At 36.4% G+C, this 20033-nt stretch overlaps 2 protein-coding genes and 1 pseudogene across 2 annotated transcripts; 2 read left to right on the top strand and 1 right to left on the bottom strand.

Annotated features, from left to right (window-relative positions):
• Positions 1-3923: 3923 nt before the first annotated feature.
• Positions 3924-4857, top strand: LOC131401996 (olfactory receptor 9G19-like; annotated as a pseudogene).
• A 5188-nt stretch (positions 4858-10045) lies between these two features.
• Positions 10046-10984, top strand: LOC131402033 (olfactory receptor 9G4-like). Its single transcript, XM_058537020.1, has one exon. It carries the CDS (start codon positions 10046-10048, stop codon positions 10982-10984), a length of 939 nt encoding a protein of 312 aa, XP_058393003.1.
• A 1443-nt stretch (positions 10985-12427) lies between these two features.
• On the bottom strand, positions 12428-13562 carry LOC131402040 (olfactory receptor 9G19-like). Its single transcript, XM_058537022.1, has one exon. It carries the CDS (start codon positions 13408-13410, stop codon positions 12475-12477), a length of 936 nt encoding a protein of 311 aa, XP_058393005.1. The 5' UTR covers positions 13411-13562; the 3' UTR covers positions 12428-12474.
• Positions 13563-20033: the final 6471 nt, after the last annotated feature.

Raw genomic sequence — 20033 nt, 5'->3', positions numbered from 1 at the left:
CTAACCATATGACTGGATCTGTCTCTCAAATTCAATTTCTCAAATCCTGTCACTCAATTCATTGATTGTAAAATGGGCTCTTTTTATTAAATGATAGTCAACATGTCTCAGCACTAAAATTCTGTGGCCTTTTCATTATCATTATTGTTATCACTGTGGATTGCAAATGATTCTTGAGTATCTACTGTGTGCTGACGTTTCTGTTGGCTGTTCTTTTTTGCAGGTTCCTCTTTCATCTAAAATGCGTGAATGAAACTCACAAAGCAAAGGGCTTTACAGACTAATTGGACCAATTATATTCATTTTGAATGATTTCTCCCTGCTGCATTCCAGAAAGATAGCTGAGCATTATGATTGGTCACTTAGTGCTAGAATAGCACGTGAGGATCCTCTTTGCTTCCAGCAGCATATCCCAAAGGGGTGCTCAGGCTTATATACTCTCCAGTGTTGTTACTGTTGGAAATTGGATTCCTGTGACATGAATAGAAAGCACTTTTTATTTAAGATAATGTGAGAAATTCTAGACTTGAGTTGAAATTCAAATGAAGTGTCTCCTTTTCTTCACGAAGTATTGCGTTAAAATAACCAGAGGAAAAGGTTAGGAAATCACAATAGCGACGAAAGACAAAACAATTCTTATGTAATCAAACCGTAACATAATTCTACATTGTGAGATAGAATAAAGTTTTCTTTCTTATAATTATATTTGATGAAAGAAGCAGAAATGTCTCCAAATATATTTTCCTCCAGGCTTATCTTCTCTTTCAATGAAACAAGCAATGAGATGTGTCCTTGATGGATGTTTTCATTCTCATAAATCCTCTGTAGCTGTATGTGGCCCAACATTGCCTCTTCTGTTATCTTGCAGGAAATTTATTAGTCCTTAGATTAGGACAAGTATAGAAAAATTAAAATGGGTTCATATTATCATGAGTTTAAAATGTTTATTATTCTATGTTAGGCATTGCGTGGTACACGAACTCCTTAAGAGATGGAGTGCAAATATAATATAAATCTTTGGGATTATACTGTAGACTTATAATTAATATGTAACTCAAGAAGCATCTGATTAACATATCAAACTGAATGACAGAAATGGCAAGTTCATTATGCCTGGAGAGGACTGAGAGATCCCTGAGAGTTCAGCTCCTTCTGAGTGACCACTCCCAGAGGCATCTATCTTTTAAAAATGCCTCTTGGTAAAGAAAGATGTGTGGCAGATGGGGAGGAGAAATATTTTGTGGGGAGAAGGGTCTGAGTGTCTCCTCCAATCTAAGAAAGGATGTAGCCAGGTTTAAGTCTGCAAATTACTGGCAAGTAAATGCAGCTCAAAAAACTCTGTTGTGAGTCTACATATGTAATAGCATTCAATATATTATGCCTTATATTTCAAAACTCATTGTCTTTACAAGAAATCTTGGGAGAAATAATTTAAAATTAGTATCAATAATGATAATATATTGCCCAACCTTTTGGTTGGTTTGCTTGTCTTTTGGATGCTACTGATTGTATATATGGGCTGCTAGAAAGTTTTGATCAGATCTGTGGTCTGCACAGAGTAGTGGATTGGACTGGTTGCTGTGCAACAGGTTTATCCTTGCTTCCATTTTAGGTCCAGGGCTTGTTTTTCCTTTTCACATTTTCTTAATTTATATTATTTACCTGCATCTTATGTCTTACACCAAGATAACTTCAACCCATGTTTTTTGTGAAAGCGTTGATATACATATTCATATACATAGACATTCACACTTAAGTTTACTTAATTTTTTAATAACTGTAGAGGAAAAAATGATATTAGGTAGGAAAATTCTCTTGAAATTTTCATTCCCTGTTGTAATTCTGCAAACAAGCCCAGCAATTGCTCAACTTGTGTAAAAGCCACATATTAAAGAAGAAGAAGTTTCTGCATGAGAACGCGTGAAACTCTATGGAGTCAATAGCATGGGTAATTGGAAATTCTTGGGAAATAAAATAAATATATCTGAAGGGTAGACTACAGCGATGAAGAAAACATAGAGAAGGCAATATATAGTTTTAACTTCTAGTTTTCACAGTGCTTAATCACATCTGTGATCTCATAATGTCTCACTGAACTAAGAAAACTAGGTGAGAAAATAGAGTTTGGGAGGTTATAATTTTATTTGAATTTGGCAGCAGTCAACTAAGGTCAAACCCAAATTTCTTGGTACTTAGTCTTAAGCTGCTTTGTTAAAAATGACTTAGCATCTGACAGCCTTGAAATTCTAAGGGAATTCAAAGGTAACCTATTCCAAGCCTCTTTTGGTTGTTATGAAGAATTTCTGCTTTGACAATAAGTATAGCATTAATGTTTATTTTACAGTTAAAAATTATAGATTTTTACTATCAAACAAATACAGTTGCAAAAGAGCAATTCTTCATTTTTATAGCTCAGTTTTAAGTCCATAGCCAAGCATATGACTAAGATTAAGGTTTTTTTTTTTTTTTTTTTTGGTCCCCTAGCAGAAGAGATTCTAAAGCCTTGGATCTAATAGCAGAAATATCACACCCTCTGTCAATTCAGAACAATGACAATCATCATTCAGGCCTTTTTTAATTTTGGTGTGTTATAATAGGGGCCCCCTGGGTTGTAACATAATAAGCAAAGGGAGTGCTTCCTTTAATGCTGGCAATAATTCAGTCTCCTATCTTTAAGGAAAAGAAGATTGTTAGAGGTTGAGTTCCATAACTTCCTTCATTAACAAATTACCAAAAACGTGGCTGCTTAAAACAACAGAAATGCATTCCCTCATAGTTTTAGAGGTTAAAAGTCCAAACTCAGTGTTGCTGAACCAAAACCAATGTGTTGGCAAGACCACACTCCAACCAGAGGCTGCAGTGGTGAATCTATTCCTTGCCTTCTCTGTCTTCTTGAGTTGTATCACTCCAATCTCTGCCTCTGAGTTTCCATTGCCTTGTTCTCTTGTGTCTGTAGTCAAATCTTCCTCTGCCTCCCTCATATAAGAATATTTGGGGTTGCATTTAGGGCTCATCCTGGCAATTTACCCATCTCAAGGTTCTTAATTTAATAACTCTTTTTCCATATAAAGTACCATTCTCAGGTTTCAGGAATTAGAACATAGATATCTATAGAGGCCCTTATTCAGCCTACCATCCATCCCAAAATCATTCAGTTTGGACAGTAGTTTTTTGGTTCCTTTATTTTTCTAAAATCTTGGTTCTGTAGGAAATTCACTCACATTATGAACACAATTATCCATTCATTAATATAATTACTTCTTTATAGGTTATATTGAGTGTCATACAGGTAGCTATTATCTCAAATTCCTATTATCTAAGTAAATCTATTCTTTTATTCAAGTTACACATTTTCAACTTTATGCAAAGCTGTGTTCTTGGTTTTGTGGGTAAAAAGTTGAAGAAAATATAACTATTGCTTTTGAAGAAATTACAGTAAAATGCACTTCTAAAGATATTCCAATATATAGTTAAAATAATATAGGTGTGCTTCTATATGTAACTCTGTGGAAAAAGACAAAAGGATTAAAAGACCCAAAGAGAAGTCAGTGCGTCTTTTCAAATTCAGTTCTTCATATCTTCCACATGGTTCCCAATCACCCTAAGTGCAAATGGAAGAGAAGATACACAAATTACTCCCTCCAAAAAGTAGGAAAAACTAGTTTAAAAATATAAGGTGACACACTATATTATGTACACAGTAACTGATCTCTCAAGGCAGCAAAGAAGGATTTCCCATTTATCCAACAACAATGATACCAGTTCAGCATAAACATGTCTCACAATTTACAAGGTCAATACATAAGTTGGGTTTTTCAATCATCTTAAATGGCAAATGATGGGGAAGCTGATATACTCATATCTTAAACCATGACATATTCATTAATCTTTTCACAGAAAGAGACCAGAGAAACCCCAAACCAATGGATGAGCAAAATGTCACCAGAGTGAAAGTGTTCATACTTTTGGGGTTCACAGCAGACATGCGGTTACAGAGAGTGCTCTTTTTCATCTTCCTCATCATTTATGTCTTCAGTCTCTCAGCGAACATTACCCTGATTTCTCTGATCTGTGCTGATTCTCGGCTATACACACCAATGTATTTCTTCATTGGAAACCTGCCATTCCTGGATCTCTGGTTTTCTTCTGCCAACGTGCCCATATCCTGATGACCTGCATCTCTGACGACAAAAGCATCTCCTTTGCTGGCTACCTAGCTCAGTTCTTCTTCTCAGCTGGACTGGCTGAGAGTGAATCTTACCTGTTGGCTGCCATGGCTTATGATCGCTATATGGCCATCTCTAACCCGTTGCTTTATTCCCAGGCTATGTCTGCAAGGTTATGTTCCAGTCTTGTTGCAACCTCATACATTGCTGGCTTTCTTAATTCAACCATCATCACTAGCGAGACATTTACCCTGAGCTTTTGTGGCAACAACATCATTGATGATTTTTTCTGTGATCTGCCTCTCCTTGTAAAGTTGGCCTGTGATGTGAAGAAGGGCTACCAGGCTGTGCTCTATTTCATTCTTGCCTCCAACGTCATCACCCCTGCCATGCTTATTCTTGCCTCCTACCTCTTCATTATTGCTGCCATCTTGAAGATCCACTCCACCCAAGGCCACCTCAAGGCCTTCTCCACTTGTGCTCGCACTTGACAGCTGTCACCTTGTACTGTGGTTCAATTCTCTTCATTTACTCCCGACCAAGTACTAGCTATGCACTAGAAAGGGATAAAGTTGTGTCAGTGTTCCATACTGTGGTGATTCCAATGTTGAATCCCTTCATCTATGGCTTAAGAAATAAAGATGTTAAAAATGCCCTGAAGAAAATGTTAGCTAGACCAAAGATTTATTAAGTGAAAATATTTGGTGAACAATGGCTATATTTTATTTCACAGATTATCTCCCTATCATTGTTATCAGCCTGTCCTCTCAGAAATACATAAAATAAGAAAACAAAAAAATCTTTGGATATTGTTGAAACACTAGTCTGCATTTGTTTTTTCAAGTTGGCACTAATGTACATGAATGTGTTTTGAAAGTAAATGAGGCTGGGGCATTTGGAAAAACTGCTCTGCCAGCTGGCTTGAAATAAAGTCTATAAAATTACTGGGATTCTAGAAGGATGAAAGAGAGCAGCTTTTTTTCCTTCTAATTTTCACTTGACAGTTTATAAGTTCCTTGTATGTATAATATTGTAATCTATAAACAAGAATAATAGAACTGGTGATGGAAACTTAGCCTCATTTAGATGGATTAAATGGCTTCCTTCAAATCATGTCGTTCGTAGGTGAGAAAATAGGAGTGCGGACCCAGAACTTCTGACACCAAAGGTTCTTACCCCAATTGTTGGCAGACAGAGTCAGTTAGGAGGTCATAAGTAAAATTTCTACTGTAAAATGCCATTGGAAATAAACTTATTTTTTCTTTCTGACTCTTATTTCTTGCCTTACCGTGATAACAAAGATTTCCCTGGCAATAGATAGAGGAAGGAACAAATATCTTTACTAGAGTCATTGTGAGCTTTTCAATAAAAGAGTATGTTTACCCAAAAATTAAGGAATTAAGGGTAAAAGTATAGCAGCTGTATGAAATAGACAAAAATGGATCTATAGATAGACATAGACAGATAGCTAGAGAAATCAAGGAAGAAATTTCAAAAAGCTTTGCATCCACAAAAAGATTCAAAGTGAAAATATCTCCTAGGTGAAGCAATGACTGATAACAATTAAGGGTCTATGAACATTTATATTTCTTTGGTTGGTCAGTGTTTTGTATGTATTAATGAAAAATTGGAGAATATTTCATTATGATGCATAACATTTCCTAATTTAATTGTCTTTCTACCTGTAAAACACGGGACTGCACCAACATAAAAAAGCCCTAGTGTTGATAAGCAAGTACATTAGTTTGCTAGGGCTCCCACAAAAAAATACCATAGACTAGGTCACGTTAACAACAGAAATTTATTTTCTCACAGTTCTGGAGGCTAAAAGGTCAATAAGAAGATGCCATCAGAGTTGATTTCTTCTGAGGCCGCTTTCCTTGGTTTGCATATGGCCACCCTCTTGCCACGTCCTCAAATAGTCTTTTTTATGTTTACATCTATCCTTGGTGTCTTTTTGGGTGTTCAAATTTCCATTTCTTATTTTTTACAAAGACACCAGTCTGGTCGGTTTAGTGCTCACCTTAATCAACTCATTTTAACTTTAATCACCTCTATTAAGGCCCTATCTCCAAATATAGCCGCGTTCTGAGTTACTGGGCATTAGGACTTCAACACATGAATGGTTGTGGGGTAAACTCAACCAGTAACACCAGGGATAGACAAGAGTTTCTTGATGAATGAGACAAGAAGGGGTAGCCTAGAAGAGAGAGAAGAGCATATGGCAAGAAAAAATTATCACCAATATGATACATTCTAGAAAACTATAATTAGTACAATTTGGAGAGTTTCCATGATCAGACACATTTAATAATTGTATTGTGACTTAGATCCAATAAGAGAGTCAACATTTAATGAAACACCCTTTATTTCACCATATCCTAATAAAGATGTCATCCTCACACTCCAAATGAACTCTAATTGGTCTTTGGAGAGTGAGGTACATATTTCTAGGCTTGTGAGGAAGGTATCTCAAAGGGCTGTTGAGAAAATAGATATATCAGGCCCCAAAAGAGCAAGCCAAAGTGTGACAAGAGAGGGAAAAGTGTATCACTTCCAGGACTGTCCTTCCTGATCAAGGGTAAGTTACTGGAATCTGGGGCAGCTGGCTGGTTTGACCTCGCTATGATCTCAGCTACTCTCAGCTACTGCAATTTGAAGGTGGATAGAGTCTGGCCTGGCTCTCATAAGATCATTGTTGTGCCAATCACACACACACACACACACACACACACACACACACAGACACTATCCTAAATAAGATTTCAACCAAATATATGTAACTCTTATCTAGAGTTTGAAATTCAGTGTGGTGGTTATGCTGGGTCATCATACATTCACTTACAGAGTAGAGAGATCAAGAGGACAAAAAAAGGTGACATGCTTTTTGCCTCTAGTAGTTGTGGCACTCTGAGATATCCAAAATACTAATGTATGATATTTTTATTTCTTGGTACTCATTTTTAGGTGCTAGAGGGACACCTTCATCCACAGAATTTTAAGTCCTCCAGGGAAGGGAGCAGGGAACAGAGCTTCTACAGGGGAACACACCTCTTTAGAAGCCATTCTATATGGGATGCGTTAGCATAACTGGCTCTGATATTTTGTCTTTTATTTCACAGTCACATTTTAATTGTAGTTTATTTCAAATTCAAGATGGATTTGAGATGTGCTTATGTGTCCTCTCTTTATTTACTCTTCCTTCTTATTAGTGATACAGTACACTAGGCAAAGAAAGTCCATGTGAGGGCAGATAAGTCCTGAATAGTTTGAGTTAAGTTAGAAGTAGATGATACTTTGTGAAAAACAGCTTCAAGGTATAAAGGTGAGTACCCATTTATTTGTTCTAGAAATATATATTAAGTGCCAGTTAGTTACTAGGAACTATTATGTATGGTGGGATACAGTAGTAAACTAAGTGGAGAAATCTTTCTGCCCCACAGTTAATGCATTATGGTGGGGAAAATGGACAATAAACTTAATAAACAGGAGTTAGAAGGTGACAGTAGGTCTGGGGGAAAATAGAGCAGAGTCTGAGCAGAATAAGAAGGATGAGGATTGCTGGTGGGAAGAGGGCGTGGAATTTAAAATAGTGATAAGGATGAGCCTTAGTCAGAAAATGATATTTGAATGGGACTTACAGGAGATGAGAGTGTCAGCCTGGCAAATATCTGAGGAATAGTGTTTCGAGCAGAGAAATAGACAGTTCAGAAATCTTTGGTGTTAGAGAAGGGCTGATGTTTCTTTGTGAAACAGTGAGAAAGTTAGCAAAACTGGAGCAGAATGAAGGCGGGGGTGAGTCTTAGGAGATATGGACCTGTAGGTAATGGAGGGTAGGCTCTTGGAAGACCTTTAAGCCATTGTATGGAATTTGACTTTAACTTAGAAAAAATTGGGAGTATTTTAGGGTCATTTTCATTTTAGCTCATTTTTCAGGTCTCATTTAAATACCTCTTCTTCTGGGAAGACTTTGAATTTAGAGCAGAATATGTATTTTATGAGTTATTTGCGTCTTTAGAGGGTAATAGTAGAAGAGTAACAATTAGATCTGGTCAGAAATTTCCATTTTTCCCCAAATTATATTATATTAAAAATGTGCTCAATAACGCCCAGATATGTTGCCTTATATAGACATATGATATCATAGCAGGGAAAGTTCAAAGTAACTACTGAGATGGTGGCTATCCCCCACCACTTTTACATTACCAATATAACAAACATACATTCCCGTCAAGTATTTATACTCAAGCTTGAGTAAATTCTGAAAAAAAAATATAGCATACACATGAATAATAGCATAGAAATATAACTGTGAAGCTCCCAGGATGTGTGAGATTATTCTGGGGACATGAATCATAGAGGAATTTAGTTTGGTTGACGTCCTAAATTGATGAAGAGAAGTGGTGAGAGAGGTTTATAAAGGTAAGTTAGAACTAGCTTATGGAACGTTGGGTGTAGGGCTGAAGCATCTATGCTTTGTGTGCAAATAAGAAAAGATCTATTATGCAGTAATAAAGAAACGAACGGTCTTCAGGACTTCGAGCTGCTTTTACCACAGCATCATCAATGCAGTTATGACCTATCATAACATCATCAGCTACGGTTGAAAGATTTGGACACCATACCTCTCTTCCTAACAAGCAGAAGCACCAGAACTCCAGGTAGAAGACTTGAGTTTGCGTTCTAGTTACAACACTGACCCTGGCTTAGCCCATATGTAAGTGTTTTAAACATCAGAATAAATTACAATTCTCTCTTCGTTTTAGCTTTCTTTCACCAACTTTATAGTTAGAGGGATATCAGCTCTAAAGCTATTGGGGCATCAGCCCTAATTATGTAATGTTTTAAATTCGATACCTCCTTGTAGCTTCTCTCTGCTAGCTTTGGAGTTTCAAGGTAGGAACTTTGAAGGATTCCTGGTTTCTCAATGAATCTTTGACACCAAAAATTGGTTTCTTTCCAATGTTCAGAATCCACTATATTAAAAAAAAATTTCTCACTTATGTATATAAATCTTACATCTAGTAGCGGAAAGTGGAAAAGAATGCATTCTTTTAAAAAAGTGATTTTTTAAAGGTCTTTTTAATAGGTGAAGATATTCAAGTTGTCATAGAATTACAAGGTTGCCTTAGCCAGGAAAACAGGGGAAAAAATAATTCATCTATAAAAGACATAAAAGCTTAACAATTGAAAGCATATACCCTTGATAAAAGAAATTCTGTGTTCAAAAACCAGTTCTGCTATTGAATAATTCTGTGACCTTGGAAATGTTTCTTAAATTACATGAGCAACATAAATACCTACCTTGTAAAGTTGTGGTAAGGATTAAGTGTGTTAAGATTAGGACTCAGAATACTAACTGGCACATAGTGAGTAACATATCTATTTATTTATTCATTTACTTATTCTATTTGTACTAAGAGCCGAAGGAATAGGACAGTATATTGGTTTTTGTATAATTATCGGGATGATGCTTGACACATAAGTCTTAATAATATATGAAGTATACTAAAATTTTTTGAGTGCTCACTATGTACCAAGCATGAGGCCGGGTGTTTTGATGCATATCTTCTTTATTCAATCAGACAACCAGTCAGGGGTCATCATTTTGTTCATCTTTTTGGTGAGAATTAGGGACTGGCCTAGCATTAAACAATTACTAAGTGAGAGCCATAATTTCAGAATCAGATCCTACTCCAATTCCAGTTGTTCCTAAGTATGAGACTGAAATTATAGCATTCTAGAGAGTAAGGGATAAAAGTCCATATAAGCCTCTAGTAATTACTGACTTAATTGATACCTTTGCTTCTTTCTTTCAGCAGTAAAATCACTGAATTTTTTTTTCTTGTAATCTTTATTGGGCTTTCTTCTGTCTGGACATGGAAGTTGGAAATCGCACTGTCCTGACTGAATTCATCTCGGTGGGCTTATCCGCAGACCCCAGGTGGCAGCTGATTCTATTTGGAATATTTCTGATGCTCTACTTGATTGCCATGTCAGGGAACATGACCATGGTCATCTTAATATGTATTGATTCCCGCCTGCACACACCTATGTACTGTTTCATTAGTAATCTGTCTTTTCTGGATTTCTGGTATCCTTCTGTGTATATTCCCAAAATTCTGGCCATATGTGTCTCAGAAAATAAACCTATTTCCTTGGCTGGATGTGGAGCACAGCTGTTCTTTTCTTGCCTTGCCGCCTACACTGAGTGCTATCTCCTGGCAGCCATGGCCTGTGACCGCCTAGTGGCCATCTGTAAGCCGTTACTTTATTCAAGTACAATGTCCAGTTCTCTCTGTACTGGACTCGTTGCTGGCTCCTACATCGGAGGGTTCTTGAATTCCATCGCTCATATTGCTAACACTTTCCGCCTGAGTTTCTGTGGTAAAAATATCATTGACCACTATTTCTGTGACGTAACACCATTGGTAAAAATGTCTTGTACAGACATCCAGGTCTATGAAAAAATCCTCCGGGGTCTGGTGGGCTTCACGGTCGTCTCCAACATTCTTGCCATCCTGATTTCTTATTTCAACATCCTTCTGTCTATCTCGAGGATCCGCTCAGCCTCAGGAAGGCACAAGGCCTTCTCCACCTGTGCGTCTCACCTTATCTCTGTCATGTTCTTCTATGGATCCTTACTCTTCATGTATTCAAGGCCAAGTTCCACCTACTCTGTGGGGAGACACAAAGTGGCTTCTCTCTTCTACACCCTGTTCAACCCATTGCTTAATCCTCTCATCTACAGCCTGAGAAACAAAGACGTCAAAGCAGCCTTCCGGAAAGCAGTTCAGAGCATAAGGCCACAGAGGTGAAGGTTATCTTTTTGCAGAATACCCTTATCGTATTTTCCAAATTATTGGCTTATAGACAATTTGTAACACTGTAATATTTCAAGTATATTCAATGAGTTGTATGTAAAACAATGACACACTGATCAAACCATTTTTAACTCTTTATTATCATTTTATTGTGATTAATAATATTAACTTCTAATATTGAGTTATTTGATGGTTGGATGGTTTTCATGCACATAGTTTGAATTTGAATCTTAGTCTGAAAACTTTATTTGTTGAGAATAAGATTTGGAATGGTGTAACTGTTGGAAATTTACAAGCATTTATTTTTAATAAGTAGTTCCCTCCAAATATTTTCATAAAGTTCTAATTGAGCATATAGAATACATCTCTGTAAACATTGTGTCTTCTACATCAATTGAATATTAGGCAAATTTTTGAGTTGTTTCTATTACAAGAAAATAAAAAAGAAAACACCCAAAACACCTTTCTGAATCCGTGGGGAAACAAGTGTATTTAGGGTTGTATAACTCCATAAAAGAGTGATCTCTTCCACAGAGAATGAGTAGTCTGTCATACTCTCCCTCATTCCATACCACTATATACTCCCTATCGAGGAAAATAACGACATCCAGGGGAACACACTGAAACAACAAACCAACAAACAAAATCTACTGTATTCTAAATTCAATGCTTGTTTTTTTTCCCCACTAGAATTTTTCAATTTTAAGAAACTTACAGCTCAATATTCAGTATGTGGCAGGTTTAGTTGACTTTTTCTCCATACTCTTTACAATAAAATTGCAGATTAAGGATTATTAGTCACATTTGACAAATGAGTAGCTTGAGCATAAAAAGTTAGAATTTGTTATTGAAAGATTATAGTTATTGTTGTAATGAGCACATTTATAAACTGCATTTAAATTAAAATTTTAGAACAACTAGCCATAGCCACCTCACCATTTATATTAGCTCTGACTTTTGTGATCTTTCTTTTCATCTACGTGTATTATCTAACACATCACTTCCCTCTCTTTTTTAATCACAAAATTCTTAACATTCCTTATTCTTCCATTACCACGGAAGTTCTGTGTGTACTGGGCAATAAGGATTTGGGATATATTCCACAAATCAAGTATCCATATAACATTTTCTTCACATTCCCACAATGCCTACTATAGGGAGAAAAAACAAGGGTCAATCTCAGGGTAAATAGTGAAATAAAATGTAATCCTTTGATCCCAAAGTAACATATATTCTTCTATTTTGCATTAATCCCTAATGCTGTTTTTCAAAAACTATACTAATATTAAATTGAATCCATATTCTATAGTATAAATTTTAGTTTGATCACAAAAGAAAAACAAACACAAAGAAATAAGTCTTTTTCACTGGATTTCTTTGAATAGAAAAAATGTTTGTTTACTTATTTTTTAATTCACTTCTCCAAGCTTACCCTGAAGAACTTAATTTTGCACTTAGCACTCATTTAAGAAATTTATGTCAATTTAGACTCCTGATTGTGTCAAGCTGAAAAATTTTTTCAGAGCTTCTTTCACATCTTCATTTCTCAAACTGTAGATCATGGGGTTCAACATGGGGAACAGCACAGTATAAAATGTGGAAACCATTTTGTCCCTCTCAAGGGAATAGCTGGAACTTGGGCGAGAGTAAATGTAGAGAATGGAGCCACAGTACAAAGTGACAGAGATCAGGCGGGAGGAGCATGTGGAGAAGGCTTTGAGGCCGCCCTGGGTGAAGTGGATCCTCAAGATGGCGGCGATGATGAAGAGGTAGGAGGCCAGTATGAGCACAGCGGGCGTAATGACATTGGAGGCCAGGAGGAAGTACAGCATGGCCTGGTAGCTGTCTTTCACATCACATGCCAACTTCACTAGGGGCGGGACATCACAGAAAAAGTCATCAATGATATTGTCACCACAAAAATCCATTGTGAATGTGTTGCTGGTGAGTATTATTGCATTGACAAAACCTGCAGTATAGGAATATACAACTAAACAGATGCACAATTTCCTTGACATGGACTGAATATAAAGCAGGGGTTTGGAAATGGCCACATAGCGATCATAAGCCATGACAGCCAACAGGTAGCACTCACTGTATGCCAGCCCAGCAGAGAAGAAGAACTGTGATGCACAGCCAGCAAAAGAGATGCTTTTGTCTTCAGAGATGCAGGTCACCAAGATCTTTGGGGTGTAGACAGAGGAATACCAGAGATCCAGAAAAGACAGATTCCAAATGAAAAAATACATGGGCGTGTGCAGCCAGGAGTCATTACAGATCAACACTACGAGGGTGGTATTTCCTACCACAGTCACGGAGTACACACAAAGGAACACCGTAAACAGGACCAGCTGCATCACGGAGTCTGTTGTGAAGCCTAACAGGACGAACTCTGTCACTGTGTGATTGCTCCTCTCCATGGCTTAAAGAGATCTCACCTACAAATGGAAGAGTGAAGAGTTTAATTCCCCCAACCAATACCAAAGGAGGGCTTTCTCTGTTCCAGTCTATAGATTTTAGAGTAAGTGAGATCTGAGTAGGAATCTTGCCTGACTTGGACAGGTAATAGGAGTTTTCTGAGCCTCAATAGATTTCCTTTCAGTAAAATTATTTTAATAATAATAAAGCCTTAGTGCTGTTGGTGGTTTATTCATTTTTTCAGAATATATTTCTTTGCTTCTAGGTGTTATCTAGGCATTGGGATACAGCAGTGAGGGTGATATGGCTGACACTTATTCTGTGTAGCTTTTATTTAGAAGGAAGAAACATACAATAAATAAATAAGTATAGAAATACTTTCACTTAATTTTAGATGATATTAAGAAAATAATACTGGATGATGGGTGCAAACTGAGAGAAGAGGTAATTAAATTTTGACACTGAGAAAGAACCCCCTTTCTAATTTCTCATCCAGAAATGGACAAGATATTCAAACCCATGATAATTGAGAAAGTTCTTATGGTTTGGAAGGTGGTGACATCTGAAAGGTGATAGAATACAACACTCCAAAATATGCTGCTTTGGCATAAGTATTATTTTGAGCTAATGGCATTTAAAATATCTGCAGATACAAAAGGGACACTCTGATCTCCCCCTTTCCTTCTGAAAACAGGAGATGAAACTCTCGTGTGAGAGCTGTCTTACTTTTACCAGCAGCAATAAGAAACATCCTTATTATCAAGGATAGAAGTTGAGACCAAAAGAATTCTGCACAGACTTTGTTAAAATGATTCCTTTTTTTTTCTTTTTCATCTATGTTTTAGCATATATCATTACTTTATTCCTTTTATTGTGAGTAATATTCTTTTAAATGGTTGTACCGTAGTGGGTTACCTACTCACCAATTGATGGACACATTGCTGCTTCTACTTCTTGGCAGCTGCTATGAACATTCTTGTATAAGTTCCGTATGGACACATGTTTTCATTTACATGTGTAGATATGTAAGATAGAATTGCTGAGTCACATACTGAATCTATATTTAACATCTTGAGGAACAGCCAAACTGTCTTCCAAATTAGCTGTAACATTTTTCAATTCCAACAGCAAGGTACGAGGGTTCAAATTTTTCCTTATCCTCACCAAAACAAGTTATTTTCTGTCTTCTTGATTGTAACAATCCTATTGGGTATGAAGAGGCATAATATTGTGGTTTTGATTTACATTTTCCTAATGACTAATGATGTTGAGCATCTTTTCATGTACTTATTGGCTATTTGTTTATCTTCATTAGAGAAATATCTAGTCAAATTTTTGAATCACCTTTTAATTAGGTTTTTTGTCTTCTTATTGTTGAATTGTAAGGATTCTTATATATTATGTATACAAGCCTTTATTAGATATCACTTGAAATATTTTCTCCCATCATCTGGGTGATCTTTTTCCTTTCTTCATAGTCTTTACTGATGTATGAAAGCTTTTAATTTTGATAAAGTCCAATTTGTCTGTTTTTTCTTTTCTTGCTTGCTCTTGTGTCTCATCTAAGAAACCATTGCCTAACACAAGGTCACAAAGATTTGCTCTGTTTACTTCTAAGATTTATATAGTTTTAACTTTTACAGTTAGGTCTATGATCCATTTTCAGTTAATTTTTGTATATGGTGTGAGGTAGGGGTCCAGCTTTATTCTTTTGTATATGAATATCCAGTTGTCCCAACACCACTTGTTGAAAAGGCTATTCTTTCCCCATTCAATTATCTTGGCATCCTTGACAAAAACTAGTTGAGCATTGTTTTAGTTTCCTGTTGCCCCTGTTACAAATTACCTCATGCTTAGTGGCTTAAAACACCACAAATATATTGTCTTACAGTTCTGTAGATTAGAAGTCCAACATGGGTCCTCCTGGGCTGAAATTATGATGTTGGCCCCGCTATTTTCCTTTCTCAGGGCTGTAAAGAAGAATATATTTCCTTGCTTCCAGAGGTTGCCCACATTCCTTGGTTCATGGTCCCTCTTTTTCATCGTCAAAGTCAGCACCATTGTATCTCTATGACAATTCTTCCATAATCATGTCTCCCTCTGACTCTGAACTCTTCTGCCTCTATTTTAAATTTTAAGGATTCTTGTGATTACATTGGGTGCAAGAGATAATCCGGGATAATCTATTTTAAAGTCAGCTGAATAGCAACCATAACATCCACTTTCCATGTAACCTAACGTAATCACAGTTTCCAGGGATTAGAACATAGACATTTCGGGGAGGCATTATCCCTACCTACCAAATCCATAAATGTAAGGGTTTATTTCTGGACTCTCCATTCTATTCCATTGGTCTTTATGTCTATCCATAGGCCAATGTCATAATTGTTTCAATTACTATAGCTTTGTAGTATGTTTTACCATTGGGAAGCATGAGTCCTTCAACTTTGCTCTTCTCTTTAAAATAATTCGCATCTTCCTTTAGCCTCTCCATATATTTTAGTTACTTTTCCACTATTGCTTCTCTTTCTTCAACCTATTATAAAAACATTTATGTTTTGCCACATCTTTGAGGCTCTGTTTCCTTATGAGGGCTCCCAGGTCACGTAATACTTATGCTAAATCAGTTTGTATGCTTTACTCCTATTAATCTGTTTTATGTAAATTTACTTTTCAGGCCCAGTAGAAAACTCTAAGGTAAAATATTCTCTCTCCTACACAGTTTTATTCCATAGTCACAGAGAAAGTTTTCCTCTCAGCTACTGTGCAGGGGCTTTTGGCACATTTGTCATAAATCTCAGGGAGAAAAGCAAATTGAGAATCAGGGTGAAATTTCAGAATGAAGACCAAAAAAATTAGTCCATCTGATTATGCTAAGTAGAAATAAAATGGAATGTCATTGTAGGTCTTTTGGGGTCTAAAAACCTGAAAAAGCATTTTTTCCAGTTTTTATAACTAGCCATGTACACTTCTTAAAAAGACACTTAGCCCAATTTGATATCATTTGTAGTAATAGTACTCAATTTTATCACATTCAAAAATTTCCACTTCATAACAAACACTTTTAATGCTTCCTTCATAGTCCTAAGATGAAATTTGTTGTTAATATAATGTACCTACAAACATACGTATGCATAGGTAAATAAAATATTCTAAGTCTAATGTAAACGTGATAAAAAAAGAAAAGTAGTTGATAATACAATTATTATATAGTAATAATTATAGGATCTATTATAAAATAATGTGATTTTCAATATGTCAATGCTGGAACACAGTGTAATGAATACATATCTATGTAGAATCATCACGAATCTATTGGTGACTCAAATACCCAGAGTGACACTTACACTCCGTGAAAAGATTTTTTGACAAGGTGAATAATTCTTGATAAAGTTCCAAACAAAACAAATCACAACCTTTGCTCAATTTTTAGTTCCTAGGCAAGTTGATGTATAGCAAAAACTTGTAAAATATACTTTGCGTTTTTTCATAAAGTGGAGTAAATTTCAAACTCACATAATTATGATTTTTTTCAATGCACCATTGTCTATCAAGACATTGGATGTAGAGGGTGGGACGTTTTTCTTTGGATGGGACTTGCTCATGGTTGCAAACGATTTTCATCCTTGTCTGCTACATACTAAATGGCCAGGAGTGTCCCTGATCTTTGTGACAGTCGAAAATCCACCACACATTTCAAAAATGTTTTTTAAAGGATGTTATGACTCTATTAAGAAACTCTACTCCACAGCTTTGTATTTTACTTAGTGACTCTTTATAGGATTCTTCTAGGGATTATATGAAGGGATAGAAAATTAGTGGAGAGTATCGTTGAGTGGGAAAATTACCTGTGGTTATATAGCACTCTGTCTAGATCTTCATGAGCCTACTGGGTGAGTGAGGTCAAGCAGAGATAGAAGGCCACTAGAATGTAAACTCCATGACTGCAGGATTTTTTGTCTATTTCATTATTTTTATATGCCCAGTGCTTAGAATAGTACCTAGCATATAATACACATACAATAAATATTTAATGAATAAATGAGTGAATGAATGAATGGTTAGCCTTGGATTGCAAGAGAACCAAGTCAATAGAATCAATTTTCTGGGAGGTATCTAATGATGTCATTTACTCTTAAAACGTCAGCAGAACTGTCTGATATCTCACATGCATTTCCTGTCACCAGTAATCCCTCGACCACTCCTGCAGACAGGAATAGGAAGAAACAAATCTGCCTATGAAATAACTTTACCCAATACTTGTTTGCCCAAATAGAGTGGGTCTTTGAAGAAGGTGTTTTTTATGTCAGCAACAGATTTTCTGTCATTGTATATGATGGATATATGATGGATAGGAAGCATGTCTTAGAAATCAGAGCTGACTGCTCAAACCAGAGAGAGCCTGGGCATCATACAAAAAGCATTTGACTTTCAGGCAGTTAACAGGGATTCAAATTCTCCATCATTAGTCAACATTGTAAAGCCTCAATTTCTTCATGTGTAAGACGGGGATAACTTCTATCTCCTTAGGGTTGTTGTAAAGCAGAAAATTCAAATAAGGACTAAGCACAGTGCCTGGCACATCATACACACTCCAGTAACCAGTGGTTCTGGAATTCAGCACACACAAGGATTTAGCAGTCTGTGTGTGGGGCCCAGGAACCTGCTTTCATTTAAGTAGCCCAAGTCTTGTAAAACAGGTTGCTTGTAATCACATCTTTGAAATGTTGATATAAATATCAGTTGTATTCTTACTCTTATTCTTTATTCCAGGAGTCCTGCCTGCATTACAATGTGGGGAAGACTCAAAGAGTTAACAAAAGTAAAGATGTGTTGCTTAATGTTATACAATTAAAAAGATGAGCTATAAACAGATCTACTTGGAATCCTAATGCCAACACAAAAACAAGATAGGGCACACAATTCCTTGGGTAGAGACTGGTTGAAGAATTGAGTTCTGTAGCTGGTAATCAGAACAGGATGACTATGGTAATCTAGCTTTGTTTGCTAAGAAACTAACATATTATTCTCCACAACAAAAGTTGTGTTTTTGTATAAACTAAACAATGCATTTTCCATCAAAATTATTAAAATATAACTTTTTGTGTCTAGAGATAAGCATCTCTTGTCTGGAATTCTCAAAAATATTATATGCCTTTGTGCTTTCTTAAAGAATATCAAACTGAAATAAATTAAAACTTTTCTTGATATCTTTTAGCCTTCAGACTAGTAATCTTTAGTAATCTTTGCTACTTCATTCGGTTGCCTCAGTTGCCCTTGAGATATTGACAATCATGTTTCTTTTGTAAGTGGTTCCTGATGATTGCTTCTTTGTTTGTGTATTTAGTTTCTTTTTCTCCCTTGTCCTTTTATGTAATGTTAATTTTTTTGTCTGTAATAGTGAGAAATGCTACTTCTCCTTGTGAACTCTCAGCAGTTTCAGAAACTGCAATAGGAAGATGGTGAAGATATTTCAAAAGGCCCTTTTTTTAGCACTTATTGTATCTTAAGATGTAAATGACCTTTGGACTGGTTGTGAGGAACAAGTAAAATTTTCCATCTATCTGTAACATCTGAATTAGGCAATTTACCTAAAATTCCCAGCCACACCATCACCTCAACAGAATTCAAATCTGCCTGTTCCAGAATTGTTTTTATCAGTTTCTGGTTTCCCAGGGTGGTAGATTCCTGCAACCCCTCAGGATTTCATAGCTTGGGAAATAACTAACAAGACAATTAAACAAGACTGTATATTGACAAATTGGGTATTATGTTATGATGCAGAAAAATTTTTTGTGACTACAATTTCCTGGTGAAAATGTAATAAGTCTGAATTTTCATCCTCATTCTCTCTTGAATTATGTAGAAGCTAAACTGAACATATGTGTGCACATATATTACATATACTATATCTATTCACATGCATACATCACACATTAAAGCACATATGTTCAATGATACTGATATTTTTGTTATATGTTGAAACTTTTCTATTGTCCTTCCAAATTCATTCTCCACATTTTGAACCTCCCCTTTGCTCCAGGATGCTCAACTGTGTTAACTCCATCAGTGGGTTTCTTTGATCTCTATCTACTTAATGGATTTAGCCAGTGGTTGTCACTGGCAGGGAAGAGAGTGAGGTCAGAGTAATTGTCCCCAGGCTCCTTGCTTGCAGACATGTCACAGCTGGCTGCATCCTTGGGCCTAGACCACAGCTCCTTCCAGGTGACCCTCCTTCAAAGCTCTCGCTCCAGCGCTCACCATGTCTCTCTCTTCTTGCACCTTCAGGGATAGAGGAAGAACAGCTCTCAGAAGTTAGTGGTCCTAGGATTATTACCCTTTTCCTTGGGAATTCTCCACACCACCCACATTCCTTTGTAATAATCCCTTTATTAATCCCTTCCCAAATTAACCAGTTTAACTAGCAATCTGCTACCTGCCAGGTTCATAATTGATACTCATCCTAGAAGTAGTCTCGGAAGATAAACATTCAAATGGTATTGGATTATTCACATATTTAAAGATTAGATTTATAAACCCATTGAAGTGGGAAATGGGACCCTGGAAATCTATGGTCTTTAGTGACATCCAACTTAACTGATCACCAATGGCATCATGGAATGAA

This window comes from Diceros bicornis (assembly GCF_020826845.1).
Source record: "Diceros bicornis minor isolate mBicDic1 chromosome 3 unlocalized genomic scaffold, mDicBic1.mat.cur SUPER_3_unloc_1, whole genome shotgun sequence".
Classification (NCBI taxonomy): domain Eukaryota; kingdom Metazoa; phylum Chordata; class Mammalia; order Perissodactyla; family Rhinocerotidae; genus Diceros; species Diceros bicornis.
The sequence above is the reverse complement of the archived record's forward strand: the minus strand, read 5'-3'. Positions and strand labels throughout refer to the sequence as shown.

Bases quoted from the DNA above. Each gene is read 5' to 3' on its own strand.
- LOC131402040 (XM_058537022.1), bottom strand. From the start codon at position 13,410: ATGGAGAGGAGCAATCACACAGTGACAGAGTTCGTCCTGTTAGGCTTC.
- LOC131402033 (XM_058537020.1), top strand. From the start codon at position 10,046: ATGGAAGTTGGAAATCGCACTGTCCTGACTGAATTCATCTCGGTGGGC.